Source organism: Neodiprion virginianus, chromosome 3 (assembly GCF_021901495.1).
Source record: "Neodiprion virginianus isolate iyNeoVirg1 chromosome 3, iyNeoVirg1.1, whole genome shotgun sequence".
Classification (NCBI taxonomy): Eukaryota; Metazoa; Arthropoda; class Insecta; order Hymenoptera; family Diprionidae; genus Neodiprion; species Neodiprion virginianus.
Window position 1 is genome coordinate 35,035,124 of NC_060879.1, and position 11,898 is coordinate 35,047,021.

Here is an 11,898-nt window from a genome sequence, read left to right on the forward strand (position 1 = left end):
GAAGCTTTGGAAGTACCTAATCGGTACCTTTGACCGTTTCGTTTCGGAGTGATTTAGGTACCTTCGATCAGCTACGAGAAATATATATGAGGACATGTGGGCTGGATGTGGGCCGCAGTTCTGCGCAATCTTTCCCATCGAGCGATTCATATTTACACCTATAATATTCAAGGACGGCTTTCCCTTAAAGCCTTCGTGATTCCCTCAGGAGAAGAGCGATTCATTTATAACTAATGCATGATCCTCAACCTTTCGAATAATTCCTAGTCAAACTCTGATGCTTTGTTTGTAGAATTTTTACAATATTTATACATATATATGTATAAATATTGTCGATCAAAAATAGCGAGATAATTAACGATAAAGATATTATTGTTAAATACAATAAAACAGAGTATAGTAAGAGTATCGACTATATTGATAAAACGGCGAGCAATATTAATTACAAGGGAAAAATGCAAGGCATTCAGATACAATTCAATCATGCAAGAAATTCGAATACATCCAAAGAAAAGATACGAGTGAGAATCAACAGATTAAAAAGACGAGGTATGCGATAGCGATAGAGGAGCGTACGTTCGCGATACTATTAATTGGGATACATTCGGGGAGATTTACAAAATCGGTCAATCAAGGTAGGCTAGTATGCAATCCACAATCTAAGGTTCTTAAATTAGGGCGCAATGCAAGCGACGACAGAATGAGATAACGCGAGAATATTAATATTACAATAAATAAGAACAGTCAGGGTAATCTGCAGTTAGCAGAGAACATTAAAAATAATAAAGAAATTCAGAGATATTGTGAGAAACGAAAGAAACAAGAATTACAAGTCAATCGGATAATATCTAAGTTAAATCAGCGATTCATTAATTCAATTTAGCGAAACAATATAATAATCCAAATTTAGGGGGACAAGATACTCGATATAATAGTCAAAGTTCACAAATGGTTTTGAAGAAGACAAATCAATACGTAGTGACTAGCTTGGAAAATATGCGATAGATACGAGATAATTGACGGTAAGATATAGGGAACATACAGATATTCTTAACGTATCAAGAAACAAAAATGCACGAAAGATACGATAATGCGATATATTACAAGCGAGAAGAACTACGGACAAACTACGTGCCAGCGATAATAGAAGCGAGAATTAATCAGAAAGACGTTACTCACAGTACGGCGCAATATCCAGGCTCCGAGAACGACGTGTTACATACACCGCGCAGCGATGAGAGACATATTTACGATATTAATTACTCAACAATAATCGATAGCAAGGCAAATCAATCGAATCAGACAAACGATCTAGACAAGGTAACGGTAATTACGGTAAAAGATAAAGACAAGGGACTAAGAATGAGACAAACTGAGAAAATGTATACAAGCTAATTAATTTTTCGATCACAACAACGAACAATAGTCAGCTATTCAAATAAAACAGGTAAATGGGTAATCTCGATGAAATCAGAAGCAAAGCGCTAGCCAAACGCTGCAATTCAGCGACATTAGGTAAGCAAAGCGAAATTAATAAAGAGGAGCAATAGCCACTAGAAATCGAACAAGCAAGTTAACTAGCCGCGAAGTTATTTGCGATATTATACAATAAGGGATACGATAAAGGACGATCCCGTGTGGCCTACGCAGCTAGAGCCGCGAGAAAAGATAAGAGAGAAAATAGGTAAAAGATATAAATAAGGTACGATGCAAATAACTTCGGGCTTCGCAATTTAACAAAGATAACCTCACTTACGTGAATAGAAGATCCAGGCGAGAACGGCACGGACAGCGATAGAACAAATAAAATTGACAAATGCGGTAATAACACTGCCGAGGTGGCGGAAAGCACGTCGACGTAGCGCGAACACTAGACGTAGAATGTGCCAGAATGTGCCTAGTCGAGGGATGCTCCTCGCGATCTCGCTCGATTTTCGCCGTATTGCCGTCCTTGTTTACGGGTGATCGTAATTGGGCCAGCAGGTCACGTGACACGATTCAACAGGTAAGACGGGCGGTAGTCCATCGGCTCCCTCGTTGACGTTTATAAATTTATCGACTCGTCGATCGATATGTAGGGGGGGGGGGAGGGTATCGATGCGGGAATAGATCTTGGCGGTAGACGATGATTTTGCTTCGCGTTGCGGTATCGATCAAAGCTTCCTGCTCCTCGCTACGTTGGTATTCCCCGCGCAGTCCATTTCTCCGGTTAGAGGGCATCCATTGATCACGCGATGCCTTCGTAATCAATTTTAGACCCTTCCTCCCCCCCCTTTGCACGTTATCACGTGATTTTTCTCGCCGATCGACTACTCGCGTGCATAGGTTAAAAATGCGATAAAACCGATAAAAATCTTTAAATATACTCGGTGTTTTTAGAAAAAAATTCACCAAAAAATACACCTGATATTACCCTCCCACCGTGCGATCAGTCGTGATATTTTCAACTACCCCCCCCCCCCCCCCCTCGTGAGTCTCACGCGATTAATGGATGCCCCCTTAGTCGCGGCTCGGTTATAATCGCTGTACGGCACCATCGTACCGAGAGGTGGATTGCCACACGGGCCTTCTCATCCAACAATCACCGGTCCGACATGACCCATACCCAGCTACTCGGGTTTGACGGCCAAGCTGCGATCCTTCGACGAGACATGTGCATCGGACAAACATGCTCCTGCTTGATGGCTGACGGCGAAATAGGCATTGGAGTTGGTTCGGCTCCTGGCCGATAAGTCCGGTCATTGGAGGTCTGTGTTGGCACCTTGCGCTTCGTACCAACGAGAATGACCCTGTTCTCAATCCTTGCAGGCATCCACCTGGAGTTAGGTTGCGATAATCTGTCCTCTGGCTGCCGGTAGGACGTTGTTGACCCGAACAGTGACCTCTGCCTTGCGATATACGGTTCTCTCGAAGCGATGTTCTCGGCGGGTGTTCTTGTAGTGCGGTACGAAAGTTAAAACAAAAAAAACAAAAATAATAGACAGGTATTAGCTTGATGTAAGAAATTTAATCTAAAATTAGCTAGTCGTTGTTTCTGGAGAATTGGCCGCCGACGTGCCTTCGCTGTTTATTTGTTATTCTGAGGAGGGAAGAGTGCATTACAATAGCCCATGTGACGGGATATAAAATACCAAGTCACAAACAAATATACATATGGGGCATTCCATGTCTATTCACCGGGCCATTGGCCTGACCCGATATAACCAATTATAACCCGAAAATAAAATATTCTTGAAAAAAAAAAATCAACCATGCTAGTTTTTGGCCCACTTTCGGACTAGGACGAAAAATTATGTTTTGGATCCTAGTTTCTGTGACGAAAAAAATCATCAATTTAAAAACGATCCCTCTTCATGTTTTCTCACAATTTTATGATTTTCGAGCTCGTGCAACCCCTTAAAAATGAAATAAAAATTTCCAAAAATTTGAGGTCGTCTTTTTGGGCCAAACAGAACCCAAAATAAATTGGACATCAAAATCGGAAGGGGTCAGGCCAATGGCCCGGCGAATTGACATGGAATGCCCCATATATATCTATATGTATATGAATTGCCTCAACAGCGTTAATCGAGAAGGTGAATTACGATACGGCGATTCGGTATATGTGATATGAATTTACATAATTGTTATTCCTTGCAAGATACGTTCCTAATCTATTCTTTTTTTACACGGTTTACCGTCTTTCTGTATTCTGACGCACGTTGCAACGTCGTGAATAAACCTAATAACGCATCCGAGATGGACGTTTAATATAAAACAAAAAAAATGTCCTGCGGATCGCCGGACGTTCAATGATAAATCGTATAATCAAGCGCTATTAAAGTGATCATTAGGCGTTCTCATCAAAATTTAGGCACTCGATTTTCTCTGTTATTAGAACACTCGATGATACAGCTGTACATCACGATCAGTGTTTCTGAGATGACTCTGCTAATATTACACATGTCATTAGATTCACTCAACGTAATTATTATCCGGTCGGCGATTTTTTTTTCCGGCTCGAATTCCATTCTTTGGGTTCGACGAATGTAAAATAATCGTGCAAAAATAGAAATTGTACAACGCGACGTCGGTGAACCGTTATCTAATTTTTATACCCTTTGCATTTGTTAGAATCACGTAGAAACGTTGCAAGTAAAAGAGGTGAAGATAAATCGAAAGCGAAAAATGAAACGAAACTTAACGAGGATACAAGGAGAAACTTCGGGATGTTCGAGATTTGAACTTGTCGAATCTTCACGGTTTGATAAAAGTATCGCTTCCGCAGAATCCCTTCCTGGCGAAAAGAAGTACAAAATCTGTGTCCAGCGACACGATGCCAGGTGATATTTCTCAACCACCGATTGCCGGCCGGACGGGAAGTTCCGGAATATCCGAGAAGAGTTCGAACATCCGGGCGGAGAAATTTCACGAGGCGGGAAGAAGCAACTCGGCACCGGACACCTTCGAGGGTCACCTTTGCAGCGACAGGTGAGATCGAGTTACGAGAAAATCTCAATTCCACGCCTCGTTTATGATACAATTACCTGTACAGGGGAGAAGGGGTGAAAAAAAAGGAAAGAAGCGAGAAAATTTACACAAATTATCAACCGATCTGCAAACAAAGTGCAGGTGTAATTGATCGGCGTTTATGCAAAAACATTTATCAAACTTGCTCTTTGAGGATTTGATAATTTCGGCAAAGCTCGATTAGATCTGAGAGTTTATTGCCAATTAATTAACCCGCAGCTGATTGTAATGATTTATTTTTCATCTGTTCTCTTAAATATGCCGAAACGTGTTCATCTCACTTTCTGGAAGAACAAACACATAATTAGCATAAGTCGCCTAACGCGAGTAAATGTCTTCATTTTTTAATTTCTTTTAATCCTATTTCTTTATCGTTCAAAAATTTAGAGCCTCAGTTCTTTTTCACTGTTATCCTGCAATTGCGAATTTCTTTCAGGCAAGTGTCCGTGGAAAGTCCGTTGCCGCCTGTGACCGAAGCTTTGATACAAGAGAGCGATTCTTACAAGCGATGATATAAGCTATCGGAGCAACGGCAGTTTTAAAACGTAGCAAATCGATCCTCGTTAATTACCGTGTTATATTTTCGAGGCGACGATTGCGGTCAAGGGTAATTTTTTTTTTTTTTTTCAACACGACTCACCCTGAGCACAGAACGAAATATCGAATTCGAAACTTAGGCGGCTCCTCTCATGCAGTGGGGGTAAAAGAAAAGCGCGAGGTAAAGAAGACAGAAATATAATTTGAATTTCGTGCCGGGTGTATGATATAGAAGTTATAATTCCGAATAACTTAGGTGCCAAATATGATGGAAAATAAGATATACATTGCGTGTAATAATACATAATAAGGTGTGTAAATTTAAGCCGTTTTAGCACGTATGCATATATTAACATACGTATATACACACAGCTGTGTTTGACCAAACTTATAACAAAGCGTTAGACATCGATCCTTGCACAGTAATTTTCTGTGCCGAATCAGGATATTATATTACTACATGCCCGTTAAAAGCGGCGGTACAAAGGATCCGTGTCGAAAAAACGAGAGAGAGATTAGAAGAAGGAGAACAACAACAAAAAAGGAACATATTCGACGTTGAGTTACCCGTAAAAAATTTCGCACCATGACCGAGCGTGATTCTCCTATATTTCGTACACGTGTAGGTAGATACATATTATGTAATATATATATATGTATATATATATATATGTGTGTGTGTATATATATATATATATATATATATATATATATATATATATATATATATATATATATATATATATATACGTATAAAGTAAAATAACACAACTGTGTGGGTGGTTTTAGTACGACTATTACCACGCGACCAGGTCATCGACTCCCAAAATCACCGGCAAGACTTTATTATAATATACAACGCGTATGATACGTAGATATGTGCATTAACTATAATCACAATTATAATACCTGTACCTTATTGTTATAATAATACTGAAAACTGAACGAACCAACGAAATTATAATCTTCCATAAGCACCGCCGATTTTTTTAATCTACACAATTAGGATATAATCATTATACATACATACGTACACCTGTTGTTAATAATAAATGAGAGTCAAATTTTTATCTTTGATCTGTATATAAATTATATATATATATTGAACTTTATTATATACGTAAATAACAGATAAGGAATATAATAAATCTATGTAAGACATATAAGTATAATATTGTATAGGTACGTATACTCGTTACATATTAATATTTATACGTCATTTGTTATCCCTTAATTTAAGGGGACGCGGGAACCTTGGTTACAATGAAAAAGACACGGTAAAATTGTCACAGTTTCTTTAATACACGCGTATAATAACCTGAGATTCGTATTTGTTGATTTCAGTATTCGACACACGGTTAAAAAATCGGTTTGCATTTTCGGTAGTTTTGATAATACGGATGACTTGAGGTACGTGAAACATTCGGAATAAGGGAAAATGAACGAGCTTTAAAATTTTATCAATATTTTATTGATCGAGTTGCTAAAAATGTCGGTTCTTCTTACACGCAAGACTTTGGTTCTCATAAAAATCCATTGCATAAAATTCTTTCGACTAAACGGAGTTGAGATTATTCGCCAATGTCGAAACCAAAAAAAACGATGCATAAAAGTAAAAAAAAAAAAAAAATTAAAAGAAGGTGTGTACATAATTCTATACTAAATGAATAATTCAATTTAACTTCGGATACTCCAAATCATCAAATCAAACTCGCAACTTTTTTTCATTACTTGGTTTGAGAATCAAGTTTTCACCTATTTCTGAAATTCGTCAATCTCTCGAAATCACTGATAATATTTTAACGTGAAATTTGACCGCTGATTCGTAAAAACAAAATTAACAATTTGTTGAAAAATAGAAGTAAATATATTTAAAACAAGAAACATGAAATAGCGGACTCGAGATTTGAAACCAGACAATTTTAAGTTAAGCTACAGAAATAATTCCAACTAGGTATATAATTTCTGCGAATCGTTCGTTCTAACAGTCAAATACTCCATCCGACTTGACCGCTCTTCGCGCACACCCCTGGAAACGAACAATAAGCAGGAAAAAAACGAAAAATGCAGCCGATAAAATGCGCGGTCCGCGTTAAAGCTCGAGGCTAGAAAAGCTTCTCTACGGCTCGTAACTACGACGAGGGGGGTGGACGGAGGCCTTTGCGATCGGTGGTGTTATTATAGTTGCGATGGCCTCGGTGTTGAGAGCTGTTGTTAGGCGCACTGTCGCGTAAACAGAAGGTAACGAACCGGGAACAATCGGACCACGCCCCAGTGCTTTTTCGAAATAAGTCGACGGGACGGAAGTTACAATATGATCGGTTCAACCGGCGCCGATTTTCGCGCCAAATTTCCGATCAAATCTCATTCCGAGGCTTATACGCCGAGTGCGAGTGTCCGGTTTGATTATAGGAAAGATGCGAAAGGGTGGGAATGAGAAATTAATAACACTAATAATTTCAGAACGTCGATTTACTGCGACTCTTGACAATTCTTGAAATTACCGGTCACGCGGTAAGTTGGGAGTCGAGTAATTAAACCTCGTCCTCGAATCGACTGCCGGCATATTTTTTTACAATCGTAATCGTATTGGTATGATTTGTTCGTGATGATTTCGAATTTTTACTTCTCGTTGCGATCATTAAGAATTTTTCATTCCACCCACCGAGGGGTTTTGTCGATGAAATTTGATTAATTAAACGTTTTTTATACATCGACTGACAAGTTATTCAGCCGAACGTCTCCAGTTTGTCTTAGAGTCTACGGTTTGAAATAGAGATGAGGCTTTTTGCCTCGATGATGGTTGGATATATGAACCAAGGTTCTTAAGTAAGCTCAAAACCTCCTCGAGCTCCTCGAGCTTGCTAATTCGTCTTATCGTTAATTCGTACACGCTTCTCCGATTTACCCATTAGATGGACAAACCAGGGTTGGGCGTTTGCTAAATGTACATAATGTACGCGCAGTGCTTGTAAAATACTATAAAGCCTCAGTCACGTGAAACGTGCAAAAAGCTCTATACTTGGCTAAAAGGTAAGCTTCGCGCGTCAAGTCCGCGAATTAAATGATAATAATACGTATGAAGTGAGCGAATTTTTTGCGTGCGGTGAAAATCTCTGATTGTGAGACGAGTTAATTTTCGTAGTAAACTTCGTGTAACTGAGGACGAAGAAAGAAAAAAGAAATATATTTTACATCTTTTATTTCGAAATCTCCGACGATATCTTGACACCTCGATACTACTACAGTGATTATCAATTATTATCGCAATTGGGTTAAATTCAGGGTTTCTCGAATCTCGCCTTATTCACATTCTCCAATGCATACCTGCAGTAAAATATCTTCTTATTTTTACGAAGTGCACCTTTCTTAGCGAAGCGATCAACGAAAGGTCTCTAAATATATTCGTAATTGAGTCACTCTAATATATCCGGTTGAGATATCGATCGTTTCTATTTAAATCTCACGTTCCGCATGTTCACGATAGCTATGATGTTGTATAAGATTTTATCCTGTATCTACGAACCCAACTCTGGATTAAAAGAAACAAAAAAAAAAAAAACGCAGTTTCGGTCGTTGCGCTTTAGCGCTGAGTATGTATATTTTATGTCGGTAATTGCACGAGCTTTATTAGGTACGCGGTATTTCAAATAATAGTAATAACGATAATAACAATAATAATAATAACAAGTTTCGATTTATTCGTCGGCGTAAAGCTATCATGTGACACGTGGTTTACTTATTGATTCATATGTATATAGAAAAACACCCGCTGGAAAAATGTGTGACGACGAAAGAAAATTTGTAATTTATATAAGTATATTATAACGAATATAAAGCGCGCGCGGATTGTAAGTAACCGACGTTTAGATTATCGTTGTAATTGTATATAACAAGAAACTTACATGCAATATTGTTGTACAATGCACAAGCACTTTATATAACATATATATATATATATATACCATATATACATACACATGCCTATATATGATACGTGTTGTATGTTATAACGTGAACCTAATGACACGACGTGAGGCGTTACGTATGCAATAGTAGATAATTGTTTACATGGATGTATGCTTGTCACTTATGTGTATAACATACGTGCAATATGGGTCGCCCTCCGGAGGCTTGATCAGAGAGCATTGTGTGCGGAGTTTTTGCCGTGTCACGTCTTGATCGTCGATAAAAAACGAAATTTATTCCTAAAATCATCGATACGTATCTGCAGTCGTGCCGCGTGACGTTGCGCGCGATCCTTTTATACATTTTGCCTTTTACACACGTCCATGTTTACGAATACATGTTAATGTAGGTGTAGGTATAGGTATGCCATGACAAAAGGAAACCCGCGCGATCCGATATTTTACATTTCATTTATTTTGTTTATTACAGTATTGTTCTTTCTCGTTGTGCGTTTTTTTTTCAATCACACGAGTTTCACTGATAAAGTATCGAGGAAACGGAAACAATCAGTCCCCCCCTTAAATAACTGTGGGTTATTGATTGCGTTGATAGAAACGCGGCGTCAATGTCGTACGTAGGTAGAATTTATTATGTACAACTGCGTATGAAATATACTTATGTACCTTCTGAAACGTGAAAAATAATTTTACATTCCTTTGTTTTTTCGTAATTGATAATACTAGCGTCACTTTGATTGATTTCAAACAGTTTTTAAACAAGTCGTAAATAAGTGCAAACTAATGCGAGAAACTCTCACTCGTATAAATAATTATTATGAATACAGATAATTTTGAATTATGAGCGAAATATTTATAGACAAGCAAATTATATAATATCGTTGCCACATATTTGTGTATAACAATATCGAAATTATCAACTGCTTATTTACTCCAAATAATTTATAGAATACCTTATAACCGCCCGTAACTCAAACTGTTCTCTATACTATGCCTGCAGCGTTTAAAAATGCACTGAAATATACGCGCGATTTGTTGAAAAAAGAGGAAAGAAAACAAAACTGTAAATATCCAACGCCGAGTAATCAAATTTATTATAATCCACGTACGTAAACTCTACTCTAAATACTTGAATTTTTTCTATTCAATCCTAGATGTTGTTACATGTTGCTACTTAATTCACATACATGTAAATAGTTTTAACATATATTAATAGCTGTCAGCCAATGTGTAGCGAAAGTTTTAAAAACCATATGTAAATGCGGAGCTTTTGAAATTTTTACTTGTTAAAGTAACCTTTCACGCGGCAAACACTCTGAACGAAAAATAATTTGATAAGTTACTTGGTTGTATTATAGAAGCCCAAACACCAGTTTTCACTCTCCTGAATATCTTTTTCTTCAATACGTCACTTACAGCGATGTTGTCTGTCCTTCTCTCTCTCTCTCTCTCTCTCTCTCTCTCTCTCTCTCTCTCTCTCTCTCTCTCTCTCTCTCTCTCTCTCTCTCTCTCTCTCCCTTTCTTACTCTGTCTTTCTCTGTCGGCAATGTGTATTCGAAAACAACGGTCTTGAACCCTTATGTTCATAATTTCGTGTATATTAATAATGAGACAAATAGTGAGCAGATGCAAGGTAAATTAATCAAAAAAAATTAATGAAAGCAGAAGATATAATAGAAAATTCGGAGACCTTATATTAAAGGCTGAGGGACCATTATGTAGGCACGACTTTAGAAATTTAGTATCTTAAGGCTTGTAAAATACGATAAGAAGCGAATCGTATTAATTTTTGAAGTCATATCGAAAATTCGACTTACCCTTATAATAATAATAAATTAAACATCTGGTAATAATTTGTTGAACGATCAATGAATGACGTCTGGGAGGGCTATGTCTGTATTGAATTTTTTTTTTTTTGTTTATTTTTTCTCTCAAATTTTCTTCGTATATGATCCTTGCGATGATTTTCCAGGTTTCGACTGTACGTTGCTATTGTCGAAGAAAAAAAAATCGATAACGAGATCTTTGCTTGGTACGTTCTTGTCGATTCGTGATATTTGGTAATTGGGCTTTAAATTCACTTATTCAGTACGTGAATAAATACGTCTAGCAGGTTTAGAATTTGGTTTTCCATTTATCCGTGCACATATTATGTACAATGTGACTTGAATCGATTGGTACCTGAATTTGACAACTTGTAGTTTCATCGTAATTAAATACTATATACTTTGTTACATTATTTGTAATAATGAACGTATGTTATAAAATTTATATTGATTCATTTCGTACATCGTATGCGAAAGTATAGCCTTTTCAGACGTTACAAAAAAACTACGGGTACATTATGTAATGATTATAAGCTTAATGCAATCGATGTATATGTATATTACATTAATAAGTGATAACGCCCGAATATATTATGATAAAACTAATATATATATATACTCATATTGTATAAATGTTTGTCACACCTTATATTCTTGTAATTAAATGCACAAAAATATTTTATACTTTATATTTAATGCACACAAAATTTCTGTCTTACCATATTAACTCACGAGGAAAATATTGTAGCTTCATAATTAAATATATTGTCAAACATTGTACGTGATTGTGAAAATAGGTGAACCGATGAATAGTTCATTCGAGTCTAGTGAAAATTTAAAAAAGTGGCTCGGCACGATAAAAGAGTAGAGATTATACGATTTATGTTTTACCGATACTATTTGCAACATGCAAACGTTGTTTGAAAGTCAAAAAGAAAAGAAAGCCATGTTTCTGAATTTAGACAATCAAACATATTAATACACACTAAATACTAAATCTCATATTGTGCTACAACTTATTATAAACTATACGTGTAAACTTGATTCAACTGTAAAATTTTCTTCTCCAAATAACTATACTATATGAATTAAAAATTGAA

The 11,898-nt window shown here is 37.0% G+C and overlaps 2 protein-coding genes across 6 annotated transcripts in view; one reads left to right on the top strand and one right to left on the bottom strand.

The window, feature by feature from the left end:
• LOC124300496 (uncharacterized) overlaps positions 1–1,844 on the bottom strand; it is a 66,222-nt gene extending 64,378 nt beyond the window's left edge. The window contains exon 1 of the mRNA XM_046754679.1: positions 1,757–1,844. The gene's annotated coding sequence lies outside the window, so the exon portion shown is untranslated. The remainder of the gene's footprint in view (positions 1–1,756) is intronic.
• The window catches only part of LOC124300493 (cyclin-dependent kinase 12), a 44,382-nt gene extending 38,583 nt beyond the window's left edge, over positions 1–5,799 (top strand). For all 5 annotated transcript variants that reach the window (XM_046754668.1, XM_046754669.1, XM_046754671.1 and 2 more), the window contains 2 exons: positions 4,268–4,470; positions 4,946–5,799. In XM_046754668.1, coding sequence (XP_046610624.1) covers positions 4,268–4,470; positions 4,946–5,021 — 279 coding nt within the window. In that variant the 3' untranslated portion in view covers positions 5,022–5,799. The remainder of the gene's footprint in view (positions 1–4,267; positions 4,471–4,945) is intronic.
• Positions 5,800–11,898: the final 6,099 nt, after the last annotated feature.